The following is an 18,607-nucleotide window of genomic DNA, read 5'->3' on the forward strand; positions in this document are numbered from 1 at the left end:
TTTTCAGCATCATTTGGACCTAAAACCTCCTGTGTGAGGACATTCTTTTCCTTTACTTCTCTTTGCAGTCCTTAGTATAATTGAAATAAAATAATACTGTTTTTATGTCCTCTTCTCTGAAAGACTGAGAGTTTCCATGCAGTAGGAACTACATTTGCTTTATTCACTTGTATTCCTTGGTGAGAATTACACAGTCTGTCACGTAGGTACTCAATGTATATGCATAATATGAATGGAATGAATGAATAAACAAATGTAACCACCCATTCTTTAATAAAGTTTTAATAATAATAATAATAATAAAGTTTTTGAGTAAAGAAACTCATTTTCTTTGATTTAATAAATAGAACAAAGGACAAATTTAATAACACAAAATGGTAAACATGTTTTAGAAATTTTAATAGATGTACAAATGAAATGTAACTTTACAAATTTCCTAATATTTTAAGTATGTTAGATGCAAGAAGGAATACATAAATCAACAACAGATAACATCAGGGCAGGCATCACTTAAGGACTCATGCCCCTACAGCTGAGTACTTTTATATCTACTTGCTTATTACTGCTGACAAAGTATCAGTTAAAGTAATTCAATGAATTCGGTGGCTGAAGCAGAAATCAGAGTCCTCTGAAATGAACACAGGTGAGTGTACGAAGGTGATGTGGCATCTTAGTCAGCGAGAGTCATCTCAAAGTGAGTTCAGATCTCCACCCATCTTTCTTAACCTTTTTTGCAAGGTGGTTGATGAAGAGAGGGTTCTCATCATCTCCACTCTGATGATTTCCCAGGCACAGTCACTGTATTCTTTTTCTTTCAGGTAGACATGGATGCCCTGGAAGTACTTCTTCACAGTCAGAATAGGGCCCATCCTTCCCATGTCAGAGTCCTTCTCTCCCATCACTGGGCCCAGGCAGGCGTCCAGGTCCTCCAGCTGCTGTTGGAGCCCAGTGCAGAGCTGCTCCAGGAGGGTGGTGTTCCAGGCAGCAGACGAGTGCTCTATGTGGAAGAGGTTGAAGCACTGCTGGAGCATCTCGTGGAGCACAGAGATAGCCTGATCCTTCTGGAGCTGGTTGCCCTCCACCATCTCCTGAGGAAGACCAAACTCTTTTCTGTCCTGCAGACAGGGATGAGGAGAGAGTCTGTTCATTCGGGCCAGGAGCCTGAGGTTCTCCCTGGCACCTAGCATGTGGTCCTCAGACAGGTAACAACCCAGAGATCCTCCCAGGCCGTAGCTGACCAGCACCAGGGCCATCAGTAGAGAGAGCACGAAGGCCATGGGGAAGATGTGGCTGCTGCTGGGCTGGCTGAGATGGGGTCTGGGTGAACCTTCAGGTAGGTTCTCTGATGATGATCGTTCTAAGCAAGGCTTTTAAATAGGGAAGACGGTACTCATTATCCGAAAATTTCTCTCTCACTTCCTGTTTGTGTTTTCAGTTTGATATTTTCTGTTTGACCTAGGAAATGTAGTCAATCTAAACTCTTAATTTTTACAGTAGAAGTTTAATTTTCCCAATAAAATTTGGGTTTGTCAATGTAAATGTATATCAATTAAATGAGAAACTAAATAAAGGCTGAAGTTATGTAAGTATGCAAAGACTTATAGATGTGTACATAGTTATTATGTACAAATTTAGGTATAATATATATAAACATTCCTTTTGTTTATCTTATCTCAGGAATATAATTTTCCGTTGATTCTTAACTGCATTTTTCCCTCCTTATCTTACACATAGGAATGCAGAGTCACTCAGGCCATATTGATGTTTGTATTTTCTTTTCTGTCTCACAGAGGATAAGCTTGTAATTAAGGGTGAATGAACTACTCAGTTGTTTCTGTTCTTTTGAGAACATTCATTCAGGTTCCTGAGATTACATTTCACTGGGGCCACAAGATCACGAGAGTGGAGTATTTCCCGCCATATCAGTAAACCAGGATGACACAGTCATCAAGAGTTTCCAGCCCTCCAGGGCGCTCAGGGAGGGGGAATACACCTGTGGGCTCAGTTCAGTTCAGTCTCTCAGTTGTGTCCCAATTTTGTGACCCCATGAATTGCAGCACACTAGGCCTCCTTGTCCATCACCAACTCCCAGAGTTCACCCAACCTCACGTGCATCAAGTCGGTGATGCCATCCAGCCATCTCATCCTCTGTTGTCCCCTTTTCCTCCTGCTCCCAATCCCTCCCAGCATCAGAGTCTTTTCCAGTGAGTCAACTCTTCACATGTGGTGGCCAAAGTATTGGAGTTTCAGCTTTGGCATCAGTCCTTCCAAAGAACACCCAAGACTGATCTCCTTTAGGATGGACTTGGATCTCCTTGTAGTCCAAGAAACTCTCAAGAGTCTTCTCCAACACCGCAGTTCAAAAGCATCAATTCTTTGGCGCTCAGCTTTCTTCACAATCCAACACTCAAATCCATACGTGACCACAGGAAAAACCATAGCCTTGACTAGACGGACTTTTATTGGCCAAGTAATGTCTCTGCTTTTTACTATGCTATCTGGGTTGGTCATAACTTTCCTTCCAAGGAGTAAGCGTCTTTTAATTTCATGGCTGCAATCACCATCTGCAGTGATTTTGGAGCCCCCAAAAAATAAAGTCTGACACTGTTTCCCCATCTATTTCCCATGAAGTGATGGGACCAGATGCCATGATCTTCGTTTTCTGAATGTTGAGCTTTAAGCCAACGTTTTCACTCTCCTCTTCACTTTCATCAAGAGGCTTTTTAGTTCCTCTTCACTTTCTGCCATAAGGGTTGGTGTCATCTGCATATCTGAGGTTATTGATATTTCTCCCAGGATTCTTGAATCCAGCTTGTGCTTCTTCCAGCCCAGCATTTCTCACGCTGTCCTCTGCATATAAGATAAATAAGCAGGGTGACAACATACAGCCTTGATGTACTCCTTTTCCTATTTGGAACCAGTCTGTTGTTCCATGTCCAGTTCTAACTGTTGCTTCCTGACCTGCATATAGGTTTCTAAAGAGGCAGGTCAGGTGGTCTAGGTTTCCCATCTCTTTCAGAATATTCTAGAGTTTATTGTGATCCACACAGTCAAAGGCTTTGTCATAGTCAATAAAGCAGAAATAGATTGTTTTTCTGGAACTCTCTTCCTTTTTCCATGATGGGAATTTGATTGTTGGCCATTTGATCTCTGGTTCCTCTGCCTTTTCAACAGCTACCAAATTGCAGCTACTCCCTAAGGTGAGCCCAAGGCAACTCAGGAAGTGAAAAAATGCAAGATGCAAGAAAATGCAAGGAAAGGTGCCCCAGGAGAGCTGAGATTGAGGAAAGGAATGTTTTCAGTGAGCCCAGACACTTGCCTCTTCCCATACAAAGGAAAAGTGCTAAATTCCTTAACTTGAGATAGCTGGTTTTCTTTAATTCACAAAACTACTTTGATGTTCAGACTACCTCCCCTTTCTTGCAAACTCCTATATAACCTGACTCTTCCCCTCTCCTCCTTGGAGCAGTCTCTCAGGGTGAATTGATATACTGCCTGCCGAATTCCCATCAAATAAAGCATAACTTTCAACTTTTAGGTTGTCATTATTTCTTTATGTTTTTTAAATTAACTTATTTATTTTAATTGGAGGCTACTTACTTTACAATATTGTAGTGGGTTTTGCCATACACTGACATGAATCACCCATGGGCGTACATGTGTCCCCCATCCTGAACACCCCTCCTGCCACCCTCCCTGTCCCATTCCCTCAGTGTGGTCCCAGCGCACCAACCCTGAGCGCCGTGTCACATTCATAACACCGGGACTGGCGATCTACGTCACATACGGTATATTACATATTTCAATGCTATTCTCTCAAATCATCCCACCCTCACCTTCTCACACGGAGTCCAAAATTCTGTTCCTTGCATCTATGTCTCTTTTGTTGTTTTTCTTTCTGACATACTTCACTGTGTATAATAGGCTCCAGATCAACAGTCAGGAACAATATACAAGACATGACGGTTTCTTTCAACCTGCTTTTTATGGTAGATCTATTGGAGAAGAAAATGGCAACCCACTCTAGTATTCTTGCCTAGAAAAGCCCATGTACGGAGGAACCTAGTAGGCTACAGTCCTTGGAGTTGCAAAGAGTCGGACATGACTGAGAGACTTCACTTTCACTTTTATAGTCTTGCACAGGCTGTGCCAATATCCCCACCAGGAACCCTGCTTCTTTTCTGGTGCATGTAGGTCTGAAGATTCTAATTCCAAGATAATTAATTGCCTTTCCAGCACCACCTCACTCACAAGGTGGTTATCACCTCTAATAGCACTTTTCCTCTGGAATGACAGTGTCCTCAACCAAACTCTCTGGGTCTCACCCATGAGGGCAGGCTAACTGCATCCTGAGAACTTCAGAATTCTACTGTGGAGGGACTTGTCTCTTTGTTTGCAAAATCATTCATCTTCCAGCATCCCCACCCTCTCCCATGCAGTGTTTGTGTGAAGGAGGGGAGTTCTCAGTGATGACCTCCTCTTCTCCTGATCCATGTCCCCAGGTATCAAGTGTCAGCAGCCCTCAAATGCTGAGAGATAAAGTGCGGAGAGCTAAGTACGTGGAGGCATTATCCAATGGCAATTGTTACACCTTTGGTAGACAATTTTTATTTGGCCACTACAGCTTTTATCGTTCAAGTCTTTTACTTAAAGTGTTCAAGATTTGTTTTGCTCAGAATTTCTGCGTCGGGTATAGGGAATTCAGTGATGATGTAATGTAATATCAAAAGCTTCTGTCACAGAAATCAGTGCCCTTCGGTTGTTCATTCAGTCTACATCTTTCTGTTGGGCTGTCTTGTTGATCCATCTCTGTCTCGTGCTCAGAATGCAGAGCAGTGAGGCCCAGGCTGTGTCAGGGAGACATAGCCTTGTTTCTATACTTATTCTTGATGTTTTGTTTTAAATTTAAAGAACAGCAAAAAAAATTTAAGAACTTATTTTCTGCATATTGATTTACTGGCCAGTTTGTCTCTCTCCTGCTGTGTTCCTTTACATTTCATCCTAGGGTTAATGAAAAAGGAAGGAAAAGAATGGCAGAGGGCGTCACCATATTTTCTGTGATTTTTAAGATGAGAGATTTTTTGTTTCTCATGTCAACTTTCCTGAAAGACAAAACTTGATGGCTGTTTGTGGACAAAAATAAAACAAATATAACTTTGAAGTCCATGAAAGAGAATATAGACAAATGCCTTTTTTGCTGACGCTATGGCAAAGTGTAAGTTAAATCTAAAGAAGGTCAACCAAAAAATGGAAGGAATCATAATATTTGAAAGTTGTCCAACAGTCTCAAAGACAGCCATGTGCACGTGCTAAGTCACTTCTGTCACGTCTGTCTGCCCATGGGATTCTCCAGGCAAGAATACTGGAGTGGGTTACCGTTTCCTCTTCCAGGGAATCTTCCTGACCCAGGCATCAAACCCTGGTCTTTATGTCTCCTGGTTTGGCAGGCAGGTTCTTTACCACTGGTGTCACTTGGGAAGCCTCCACAAAGATGGCCAGGTGAGACCAAAAATTGTACATGTAGTCGTGCCCCCAAAAGGGGCCCCAAATGCTGAAGGAAGAAGAAAAGGAACAAAACTTCTTTCACATATGAATTAGAGAGCCCTCTCATTTGTCAGTTGGAGAGAAGCAATGTAAAGACAAGTCTGTAAATTGAGGCAGAGATTTGATAGATCTAGGCTAAACTGAAGCCCTTCCCCACTGTCTAAGCAAACGCGCACACACACACACATGCACGCACACACACGCACATACACATCGTGGTTAATTCCTGAATTACAATTAGATTTCTTTAATAGTTCTCAATTCTGCCTAAATAGACACATCCCAGGCTATTGGTTGGCAACAGTTGTGTTCTCTGAAATCCCTTTATTTGTGTCTGTGTTCTCTCTTACTCCCGAGGATAATGGAAGGGATGAAAGTGCAGTTATTATTCAAAGGGAATAGTAAACTTAAAGCAAGGCTTTCAATAGGGAAGACAGTACTCATTTTCAGAAGTTTTCTGAAAATGTTTTCTCACGTCCATTTTGTGTTTTCATTTAGACATTTTCTATTTGACCCAGAAAATGTAATGAATCTATAGTTTTAATTTTTACAATAGAAGTTCAGTTTTCCCCTTAAACCTTGGATTTGTCACTCCAAATGGATATCATATACATGAGAAATTAAATAAAGGCTGACATTATCTAGGTATGTAAAGACTTACACACATGTACATACTTATGTACACGTTTTAAAATATGTAAAGATTCCTTTTGTTTGTGTCAGGAACAAAATTTTTCCTTGACTCTGAACTGCATTTTTTCTCTCCTTACCTTGTACATAGGAGGTCAGAGTCCCTCAGCCCCTATAGGTGTCTGTATTTTGTTTTCTGTTTTAATCAGAGCAGAAGCTTGTGAGTATTAGTGCATGAGCTAATCGGGTGTTTCTGTTCTTTTGAGAACATTCATTCAGGTTCCTGAGGTTTCATTTCACGGGACCACAGGTCATGAGGAATGGGGTGTTTCCCACCATATCAGTAAACCAGGATGACACAGTCATCAGAGTTTCCAGCTGCACTGGCAACCCACTCCAGTACTCTTGCCTGGAAAATCCCAGGGATGGAGGAGCCTGGTGGGCTGCAGCCCATAGGGTCGCTAGGAGTCGGACACGACTGAGCGATGTCACTTTCACCTTTCACTTTCATGCCTTGGAGATGGAAATGGCAACCCACTTCAGTGTTCGTGCCTGGAGAATCCCAGGGACGGAGGAGCCTGGTGGGCTGCTGTCTATGGGGTCACACAGAGTCAGACACGACTAAAGCGACTTAGCATGCTGCTCAGGAAGGAGGAATATACCCCTGGTCTGACAGCTATCAGATTGGAGCCACTCCCTAAGATGAACCCAAGGGAACTCAGGATGTGAAAAATGGAAGGCTCATGGCCCCAGGATAGGTGAGATGCATGAACAGAATAATTTCAGTGAACTCAGACTCTTGCACCTTCACATACAGAGCAAAGTGCTAATTTCTTACCTTGAGATATCTGGTTTTCTCTACTTCACAAAAATACCTTTGAGGTTCAAGCTACCTGCCCATTCTTGCAAACTTCTATATAACCTGGCCTCTACCCCCAATTCCTTGGAGCACTTCTCTCTGGGTGACTTGAAATACTCTCCCCTGAATTCCTACCAAATAAAACGTAACTCTCAACTTTTAGGTTGTGACTTTTTTCTTCAAGTTGACAGTCAGGAATAATATACTAGACATCTCTGTTTCTTTCCACCTTTTTTTTTTTTTATGGTAGATCTATAGTCCTCTACAGACTGTGTCACTACCCCCACCAGGAATCCTAGTTCTTTCTAGTGCACTTAAATGTGAAGATTCTAAACAAAGATAATTGTATTTCCAACACTGCCTCACTCACAAGGTATAGTTTTCACCTCTAATAGCACTTTTCATCTGGAATGACAGTGTCCTCAGCCCAAACTCTCTGGGACTCACTCGTGTGGGCAGGCTTACCACATCCTGAACTTCAGAATTCTACTGTGGAGGGGGCTTGTCTCTTTGTTTGCAAAATCATTCATTTTCCAGGGTCCCTACTCTCTCCCTAGAGTGTTCCTGTGAAGGACCCAAGTTCTCAGTGATGACCTCTTCTGACCTGTGTCCCCAGGTATCAAGGGTCAGCAGCCCTCCGATACTGAGAGATAAAGTGTGTTTCTGTTTATGTAGGTGGAGGCATGATCCAATTGCCACAGTTACACCTTTAGTAGACAATTTTTATTTTGCCACTACAGCTTTTATCGCTCAACTCTTTTACTTAAAGTGTTGAACATTTGTTTATCTGAGAATTTCTGAGTTGGCTATAGGGAATTCAGTGATGGTGTTATGTATTAATAGAAGCATAAAAGTGATGGAAAAAAGTGACCTTTACTTGTTCATGCGGTACATCCATCTGTTGGGCTGACTTGTCTATCCATCTCTGTCTCATGCTCAGAATGCAGAGCCATGAGGCCCAGGCTGTGTCAGGGAGAAATAGCTTTGTTTCTTTACAAACTCATGATGTTTCATTTTAAATTTAAATAACAACAAAAGATTTAGGACTTATATTTTACATAGTGATTTGCTGGTCGGTGTTTGCTTCTCTCCTCCTGGGTTGCGTTCCATTTCATCCTCGGGTTAATACAAAGGGAAATAAAAGAATGGCAGAGGGGCTTCACCTCATTTTCTGTGATCTTCAAGACTTGAGATATTTTGTTTCTCCTTTCAACTTACTTAGAAAGGAAAACGATAGTTGTTTGTGGAGAAAATAAAACATTTGTATATCTGAACATAAAGCATATGTATATGTGTCATGGAAGTGAAAAAAGACAAGTGACTTTTCAGCTGACAAAATAGCAACATGTAAGTTAAATCTAAAAAAGCTCAGCCAAACAGTGGAAGAATCATAGGATTTGAAGGATGTTAAACAGTCACAAGACAGGCATCTGTGCGTGCTGAGTTGCTTCAGTCATGTCTGACTCTTTGAGACCCAGTGGACAGCCTCCCCCGTCCATGGGATTCTTCATGCAAGAGTACTGGAGTGGGTTGCCATTTCCTCCTCCAGAGGATCTTCATGACCCAGGGATCAAACCCAGGTCTCTTATGTCTCTTGCAGTGGCAGGTGAGTTCTTTAGCACCAGTGCCACCTGGGGAGCCCCCACAAAGACAGCCAGATGAGTCCAAAAATTATCCACGTAGTCTTGCCCGAAAATTGTCCCCAGAGTGTTGAAGAAAGAAAAAAAAAAGAACAAAAGTTACTTAACATACAGGAGAAGGAAATGACAATCCGCTCCAGTTTTCTTGTCTGAAGAATTCCATGAAAGGAAGAGCTTAGCGGGTACAGTCCCTTTCGGTTCAGTCACTCAGTCGTGTCTGACTCACTGCGACCCCATGGACTGCAGCACGCCAGGCCTCCCTGTCCATCACCAACTCCAAGAATTGACTCAAACTCATGTCCATGGAATCGGTGATGCCATCCAACTATCTCATCCTCTGTCATCCCCTTCTCCTCCCGCCTTCAATCTTTCCCAGCATCGGGATCTTTTCCAAGGAGTCAGTTCTTCGCATCAGGTGGCCAAAGTATTGGAGTTTCAGCTTCAGCATCAGTCCTTCCAATGAATATTCAGGATTGATTTCTTTAGGTTAAACTGGCTGAATCTCCTTGCAGTCCAAGGGACTCTCAAGAGTTTTCTCCAATAGCCCAGTTCAAAAGCATCAATTCTTTGGCACTCAGCTTTCTTTATGGTCTAACTATCACATCCATACTTAACCTCTGGAAAAACCATAGCCTTGACTAGACAGACTTTTGTTGCCAAAGTAATGTCCCTGCTGTTTGAAATGCTCTCTAGGTTGGTCATAAGTGACGAAATGTGGTCCACTGGAGAAGGAGTGGCAAACCACCTCAATATTCTTGCCTTGAGAAAAAACTTTCCCTTTGTATAATCCAAGGAGTTGCAAGAGAGTCATACTCAAATGAGCAACTGACATGTGTTTCACCTAGAAATTAAAGGTCTCTGAACGTGTCAATTCCCAGGCAGATTGATAAGAAGTCTGGGGTCCCCACGGACGAGAGAGCGGTTTGGGGCTCTCCAGGTGGAGATAGGGTTCTGGAGTTCTCAAGGAGAAGAAAAGAACAAACTTTTTTTCTACATTGCTGTGTCTTAGTCAATAGAACAGTGTATCTTGCTCTAGGATATGTTTCTCTGTAACTAGAACCTTGTAATTTATCTTAAGATGTATGTTATTGGAGTGGGTCTGGTAAGATCTTTCTATTGTTAGTTCTAATCTCATTATCTTAAAATATATTTGGTGGGAGTTTGTCTAGTAAGATCTTTAAACTTTGAGACATTCTTTTGATGTATTGTAATAAGCAATTAAAAAAGTATATAGCTCCCTCGCTAAGGCTAGGGAGTGGGGCACTCTCCATCCCCCTTCTGATGTCTATGTCAGAAGCTTTCTCTCTTTTTATACTTTAATGAAACTCTGCTATACAAAAGCTCTTGAGTGATCAGCATGGTCGCTGCTTCCGGAGCTAAATCTTCAGAGATCAGGAATCCTACATTCTTCACCATAAGCTATCAGCTCTCCCATCCCTTAATTGGAGAGAAGCAATCTAAAGATGCAGTCTGTAACCTGAAGCAGAGATTTGAGAGATCTAGTCTATATTGAAGCCATTCCCTGCTACTTGATCAGTACACACACACACACACACACACACACACACTCACACACTCACACACTCACACTCTCGCTCTCTCTTCCTGGTTTACTTCCTCAATTACTGTAGTTCATTACCTTACTAGTTCTCAATTCTACCCAAGTAGCTACACCCCAGGTCATTGGTTACCAATGACTGTATTTTCTGAAATAGCCTCATTTGTGTCTGTGTTCTCTCTTACTACTGAGTCAAGGTGGAAAGTGGATGCAAGTGCAATTATTATTCAAAGGGACATTGAGAGTTTTCTCCAGAAGTCAAGCAAAGAACAATGTACTGTTTAGGAATGAGTTAATGCGCCTTCAAACAGGAGCTATTTCCTCTGATTCCCCTTGCATTTCCCTACCTAGAATGCCATGGTGAAGGCTCCAAGGGTGTTAAAGTAGGTAAAGCAAATGATGAATGTGCAACCTTGGCCATATGAGCAGCCTGGAAGCGAGAAACACGTCCTGACCTTTCTCTGCACGCAGCTTCCTTAGGCCAAGACATGTCCTGCCTGAAGCTGGGAGTATTTTCCTCTCTAAAATACGAAAGCTAAGGAAGCAGGCTTTTTCAAGTTATTGGTTCAGTTATTTCCAGAAAAAATAATCTTCCCCTATTTCTGAAGAAAATGCTAATAAGAAGGCAGACTTCTGCCTAGAAGAACAAGAAGCCTGTTCTACAGACTTGATCAGTGTCCTAGTCCATCTGGGCCGGTAGGTGGCACGCTTCCCCCGTAATTATTTTTAGTACCCTCAAGAGGAAAAGGGATCCTGCTTTCTAGTCCATTTTGGCCAAGGCTGTTGTTACAGTATTGTAACAAGGACATTCTCTCATTCCCAAAAGTATTCATCTCAAGAAAAACAATAACCTCTTACATAAGAGTTTCTGAAAAGCCTAGAACTTTGACTCAAACTTTTAAGTGGTGGCTTTGCACTGTCAGGGCTTCCCCTGTGGCTCAGACAGTAAAGAATCTGCCTCCAATGTGGGAGACCCAGGTTTGATCCCTGGGTGGGGAAGATCCCCTGGAGAAGGAAATGGCAATCCACTCCAGTATTCTGCCTGGAGAATCCCATGGACAGAGGAGCCTGGTGGGCTATGGTTCATGGGGTGGCAAAGAGTGGGCACGACTGTGATACTATGCTTTGCACTCTTAAGGGGAAATCGGTAGCCAGAAGCAGAAAGAAACAGGAAAGAGCTGTATGAATGGCTGGTGCAGGGGAAGGACCAGTGAATCTGGAGAGTATACTGGGAATTGCCACATTGTGAGGAAGTAGCGGCATCCTTTGTTTTATCCCATTTCCCAGATAATTGCATTTTTAACACACTGAAAGTTTGTGACAACCCCGTGTCAGGCAAGTCTATCAATGCCATTTTCAAAAGCCCTTGCACACTCACTGTCTTTGTGCCACACTGCAGTAATTCTCAGGATAGTTCAAACCTTTACCAGCAAAAAACTCTGAAGGCCCAGATGATCACTGGTGATTTTTCGCAATAAATTATGTATGGTCAGGCCACTCAGGATGACTGTTTTCTTACTATCTGTACATCCCCTGCCCCACAGTACACCCTATGCACATGACTGGCTTTTCTCTGCACTTGTCCCAGTCCCCAGATTTGATCTCTTTTGTCAAAGGGGTGGTGAGGGACGTGTCCCTCTACTGGTTTCCATGATAACTAATGGGCCCAACTGATCTCACCCCTAGGACCAGCACTCTCCTCCCACATGTGCCTCTCCCTCCTTCCCCATTCCCTACTTCCCCACCCTCTACTCCCCACCCCTCCATTGCTCTCAGAATGAAGCCTGTCACCATGTATTAGTACTTCCCACCCCCAGTGCACCACACATGGTGGGGTGTTGCTCCAGCACCTTGCTTCACATCCTGGGGCAGCACATGTAAGTGCCTCCCATCCATTAAACCATCCCTGCCTCTGTTCTTGATGGCAGATTCTTTCTTTGGTCTCAAAGCTGGGCAAACACAGGTCTTGTAAGCCTGCAGGGTACAACCCAACAATCGGTGGCAGCCAGGAGACGGCAGAAACTCCTGTGAGTGCCCAGAGACAGGATGGGGAAAGGAAAGTTATTAGGGGCATCCAGTAGCACGTGGGGCCCAAAAGTTGCTGGGTGATCCTGAGATGGCTGTACACTAACCGAGGGGGCCCAAAAGTTGCTGGCTGCAATCCCCAAGCTGTAAGGTACTCCTGAGGTGGCCATCCACTACCATACGGTGCCCAAGAATTGCAGGGGGAATCCCAGAAGCAACAGGGAAATCCCTGGGTGGCTGTCCACTAGGATGTGGGGCCTTTGGGTGGCTGTCCTCATTGAATGGGAGCTGCCCAGAGGTCTGGAGAACAATGGCCTCTGCTAGCTCTGCTACTGTATCAAAGTGAGCCTTTTATAATTGGTTAAGCCAGCTTTCTGGAAGGAATTGGTATTTCTCTTGTGCCTTTGCCATGTAAGTGTTCTACCTGGCTCTCTGGAACTTTAATGTTCTCTGATCTCTTAAAGTAAGGGAAAAAAAGAGCTTTTAGGTAAACTTTAGAAATAATTATGTTTTAGGTAACATCTATCTAAAATAGTCTCCCCAGGTTTTGGTAACTTGAAACTAAGTAAAGAGAATTCATTGACTTCTGTACTGTGTGGCTCGTTGTGGCGGCCTCTTTGGGACCTCGTGGGCTATAGCCCTCCAGGCTCCTCTGTGCATGGGGATTCTCCAGACTAGAATACTGTAGTGGGTAGCCCAGCCCTCTTCCAGGGGATCATCCCAACCTAAGTCTCCTACATTGCAGGCAGATTCTTTAGCGACTGAACCACCAGGGAAGCCCAAGAATACAGGAGTGGGTAGGTAGCCTATCCCTTCCTCAGGCAATCTTCTGACCCAGGAATTGAACCAGGGTCTCCTGCTCTGCAGGTGGATTCTTTACCAGCTGAGCTATCAGGGAAGCCCTGCAGGCAGCTTAGAAAGATATATAATATTATTTGTCATTCCAGTATCATATGTACCTAATGCTTCCCATGTGAGAACATTCTTTCCTTTACTTCTCTTTGCAGTCTTTAGTATAATTGAAATAAAATAATACTGTTTTTATGTCCTCTTCTCTGTAAGACTGAGAGTTTCCATGCAGTAGGAACTACATTTGCTTTATTCACTTGTATTCCTTGGTGAGAATTACACAGTCTGTCACTTAGGGACTCAATATATATGGATAATATGAATGGAATGACTGAATAAAAAAATGTAACCATGCATTGTTTGATAAAATGTTAAATGGAGGTTTGGATTTAATTTTTGAGTAAAGAAACTCATTTTCTTTCATAAGAATTTAATAAATAGAACAAAGTACAAAATTAATAACATGAAATGGTAAACATGTTTTAGAAATTTTAATATGATGTATAGAGGAATTGTAATTTTAGAAATATTTTAAGTATATTAGGTGCAGAAAGGAATAAGTAAATCAGCAACGATAACATCAGGGCCGGCATGACTTTAGGACTCATGCCCCTACAGCTAAATACTTTTATATCTACTTTTTATTACTACTGACAAAGTATTGGCTAAAGTAATACAATGAATTTGGTGGCTAAAGCAGAAATCAGTCAACTGAAATGAACACAGGTGAGTGTACGAGGGTGATGTTGCATCTTTGTCGGTGAGAGTCATCTCAAGCGGAGTTGAGATCTCCATCCATCTTTCTTAACCTTTTTTACAAGCTGCTTGATGAAGTGAGGGCTCCATCATCTCCACTCTTGACGATTTCCCAGGTGCAGTCACTGTATCTTTCTCTTTCAGGTAGACATGGATTCCGTGGAGGTACCTCTTCAAGGGCAGAGTGAGGCTTATCCTTCCCAGGGCAGAGTAGTCTTCCTGTGCCACCACCTGACCCAGGCAGGCCTCAAGGTCATCCAGTTGCTGTTGGAGTCCAAGCGGAGCTGCTCCAGGAGGGTGGTGTTCCAGGCAGCAGATGAGCACTCTGTGTGGAAGAGGTTGAAGCTCTGCTGGAGCATCTCGTGGAGCACAGAAATGGCCTGGGCCTCCTGGAGCTGGTCACCCTCCACCATCTGCTGGGGAAAACCGAAGCCTTTTCTGTCCTACAGACAGGAGTGAGGGGAGAGTCTGCTCATTCCGGCCAGGAGGCTGAGGTTCTGCCTGCCAACAAGCACGTGGTTCTGAGACAGATCACAGCCCAGAGATCCTCCCGGGCTGTAGCTGACCAGCACCAGGGCCATCAGTAGAGAGAGCACGAAATCCATGGGGAAGATGAGGCTGCTGCTGGGCTGGCTGAGATGGCGTCTTGTGCAACCTTGGAGGTAGGGTGTCTGATGATAATCTTTCTAAGCAAGGCTTTTAAGTAGGGAAGACAGTACTCATTGTCTTAAATTTCTGTCTCACTTGCCCTGTGTGTTTTCATTTAGAATATTTTCTATCTGACCTAGAAAATGTAGTCAATCTAAACTCTTAATTTTTATGGTAGAAGGTTAATTTTCCCAATAAAATTTGGATTTGTCAAAGCAAATGTATATCAGTTAAATGAGAAATTAAAGAAAGGCTGAAATTATGTAAGTATGTAAAGACTTATAGAGGTATACATACTTATGTATACATTTAAGTATAATATATATAAACATTCCTTTTGTTCGTGCTATGTCAAAACAAAATTTTTCCTTGATTCTTAAGTGCATTTCCCCCCCTCCCCTTATTTTACTCATAGGAATTCAGAGTCACTCGGGCCATATTGGTTTCTGTAGTTTGTTTTCTGTTTCACAGAGCAGAGGCTTGTAATTAAGAGTGAATGAACTACTCAGTTGTTCTGTTCTTTTGAGAACATTCATTCAGGTTCCTGAGATTACATTTCACTGGGGCCACAAGATCTTGAGGAGTGGAATATCTCCTGCCATATCAGTAAACTAGGATGACACAGTCCTCAAGAGTTTCCAGCCCTCCAGGGCGCTCAGGAAGGGGGAATACACCTGTGGGCTGACAGCTACCAAATTGCAGCTACTCCCTAAGGTGAGCCCAAGGCAACTCAGGAAGTGAAAAAATGCAAGATGCAAGAAAATGCAAGGAAAGATGCCCCAGAAGAGCTGAGATTCAGGAAAGGAATGTTGTCAGTGAGCCCAGACACTTGCCTCCTCCCATACAAAGGAAAAGTGCTAAATTCCTTAACTTGAGATAGCTGGTTTTCTTTAATTCACAAAACTACTTTGATGTTCAGACTACCTCCCCTTTCTTGCAAACCCCTATATAACCTGTCTCTTCCCCTCAGCTCCTTGGAGCAATTCCCTCAGGGTGACTTGAGATACTGTCTTCTGAATTCCCACTAAATAAAGCGTAACTGTCAACTTTTAGGTTGTCACTATTTCTTTATTTTTTAAATTAACTTATTTAATTGGAAGCTAATTACTTTACAATATTGTAGTGGTTTTTGTCATACATTGACATGAATCACCCATGGATGTACATGTGTCCCCATCCTGAACTCCCCTCCCACCTCCCTCCCTGTCCCATCCCTCAGTGTGGTCCCAGCGCACCAGCCCTGAGCGCTGTGTCCCATTCATTGCACCTGGACTGGTGATCTACTTCACATATGGTAAATTACATATTTCAACGCTATTCTCTCAAATTATCCCACCCTCACCTTCTCACACGGAGTCCAAAATTCTGTTCTTTACATCTGTGTCTCTTTTGCTGTCTCACATATAGGGTCATCGTTACCATGTTTCTAAATTCCATATATATGCGTTAATATACTGTGTTGGTGTTTTTCTTTCTGACTTACTTCACTGTGTATAATAGGCTCCAGATCAACAGTCAGGAACAATAAACAAGACATGATGGTTTCTTTCAACCTGCTTTTTATGGTAGATCTATTGGAGAAAGAAATGGCAACCTACTCTAGCATTCTTGCCTAGAAAAGCCCATGTACGGAGGAACCTAGTAGGCTACAGTCCTTGGGATTGCAAAGAGTCAGACATGACTGAGAGACTTCCCTTTCACTTTTATAGTCTTGCACTGGCTGTGCCAATATCCCCACCAGGAACCCTGCTTCTTTTCTGGTGCATGTAGGTCTGAAGATTCTAATTCCAAGATAATTAATTGTCTTTCCAGCACCACCTCACTCACAAGGTGGTTATCACCTCCAGTAGCACTTTTCCTCTGGAATGACAGTGTCCTCAACCCAACCTCTCTGGGCCTCACCCGTGAGGGCTGGCTAACCACATCCTGAGAACTTCAGAATTCTACTGTGGAAGGACTTGTCTCTTTGTTTGCAAAATCATTCATCTTCCAGGATCCCCACCCTCTCCCAGTGCATGTTTGTGTGAAGGAGGGGAGTTCTCAGTGATGACCTCCTTTTCTTCTGCTCCGTGTCCCCAGGTATCAAGTGTTAGCAGCCCTCAGATGCTGAGACCTAAAGTGTGGAGATCTAAGTAGGTGGAGGCATTATCCAATGGCAATTGTTACACCTCTGGTAGACAATTTTTATTTTGCCACTATAGCTTTTATCGTTCAATTCTTTTACTTAAAGTGTTCAAGATTTGTTTTGCTCAGAATTTCTGAGTTGGCTATATGGAATTAATTGATGGTGTTATGTAGTGTTGAAAGCTTCTGTCACAGAAATCAGTGCCCTTCAGTTGTTCATTCAGTCTACCTCCTTCTGTTGGGCTGACTTTTCGATGCATCTCTGTCTTGTGGTCAGAATGCAGAGCAGTGAGGCCCAGGCTGTGTCAGGGAGAAATAGCCTTGTTTCTTTACTTACTCATGATGTTTTGTTTTATATTTAAAGAACAGCAAGAAAACATTTAAGAACTTATTTTTTGCATATTGATTTCCTGGCTAGTTTGTCTCTCCTACTGCATTCCTAAACATTTCATCCTAGGGTTAATACAAAAGGAAGGAAAAGAATGGCAGAGGGGCCTCACCATATTTTCTGTGATTTTCAACACTAGAGATTGTTTTGTTTTTCATGTCAACTTTCCTGGAAGGCAAAACTTGATAGTTGTTTGTGGACAAAAATAAAACAAAAATAATTTTGAATGTCATGAAAGAGAATATAGACAAATGTCTTTTTTGCTGACAGTATGGCAAGTGTAAGTTGAAGAAAGGTCAACGAAAAAATGGAAGGAAACATAATATTTGAAAGTTGTCAAACAGTCTCAAAGACAGCCATGTGCGTGTGCTAAGTTGCTTCAGTCATGTCTGACTCTTTGTGACCCTGTGGACAGGCTCCCCTGTCCATGGGATTCTCCAGGCAAGAATACCTGAGTGGGTTGCTATTTCCTCCTCCAATTATCTTCCCGACCCAGGGGTTAAACCGTGGACTCTTATGTCTCCTGGATTGGCAGGCAAGTTCTTTACCACTGATGTCACCTGGGAAGCCTCCACAAAGATGGCCAGGTGAGACCAAAAATTGTATATGTATTCTTGCCCCCAAAAGGGGCCCCAAAGTGTTGAAGGAAGAAAGAAATGGAATAAAACTTATTCAAGAAACGAATTAGAGCACCCTCTCATTTGTCATTTGGAGAGAAGCAAACTAAAGACAAGCCTGTAAATTAGGCAGAGATTTGATAGATCTAGGCTAAATTGAAACCCTCCCGACTCGTTGAGCAAACACATGTGCACACATGCAGGCATACCCATGCACACATGCACGCATACACGCATGGACACATCCTTGTTAATTCCTGAATTAAAATTGGATTACCTTAATAGTTCTCAATTCTACCCAAATAGGAACACCCCAGGCTATTCGTTGCCAACAGTTGTCTTCTCTGAAATCCCTTTGTTTGTGGCTGTGTTCTATTTTACAATGAGACAATGTGCAAGGGATGCCAGTGCAGTTATTATCAAAGGGAATAATAAATCTAAAGCAAGGCTTTAAATAGGGAAGACAGGACTCAGTGTCATGAATTTTCTCTCTCACATCCATTTTGTGTTTTCATTTAGACACTTTCTATTTGACCCAGAAAATGTAATCAATCTATTCTTATAATTTTAACAATAAGTGTTTTGTTTTCCCACTAAACTTTGGATTTGTCACTCCAAATGGATATCAAATAAATAAGAAACTAGTTAAAGGCTGAGGTTATGAAGGGATGTAAAGACTTATACACATGTACATACTTATGTACACATTTTAATACATATAAGGATTCCTTTTCTTTGTGTCAAGAAGAAAATTTTTCCTGGACTCTGTACTGCATTTTTCTCTCCTTACCTTATACATAGGAGGTCAGAGTCCCTCAGCCCCTCTAGATTTCTGTATTTTGTTTACTGTTTTAATCAGAGCAGAGGCTTGTAATTATGAGTGCATGAGCTAATCAGTTGTTTCTGCTCTTTTGAGGACATTCATTCAGGTTCCTGAGGTTACATTTCACTGGGACCACAGGTCATGAG

General features: G+C 42.5%; 1 protein-coding gene and 1 pseudogene across 1 annotated transcript; both read right to left on the minus strand.

Annotated features, from left to right (window-relative positions):
- Positions 1 to 376: 376 nt before the first annotated feature.
- LOC147366743 (interferon tau-3-like) lies at positions 377 to 2,183 on the minus strand. Its single transcript, XM_086414276.1, has one exon. The coding sequence runs from the start codon at positions 1,275 to 1,277 to the stop codon at positions 690 to 692; it is 588 nt and encodes a 195-aa protein (XP_086270402.1). The 5' UTR covers positions 1,278 to 2,183; the 3' UTR covers positions 377 to 689.
- Positions 2,184 to 13,726: 11,543 nt separating this feature from the next.
- On the minus strand, positions 13,727 to 14,466 carry LOC147366744 (interferon tau-like; annotated as a pseudogene).
- Between the last annotated feature and the right edge of the window lie 4,141 nt (positions 14,467 to 18,607).

This window comes from Bos grunniens, chromosome 8 (genome assembly GCF_055505025.1).
Source record: "Bos grunniens cultivar Pamir isolate PY7600 chromosome 8, Bosgru_T2T1.0, whole genome shotgun sequence".
NCBI lineage: Eukaryota > Metazoa > Chordata > Mammalia > Artiodactyla > Bovidae > Bos > Bos grunniens.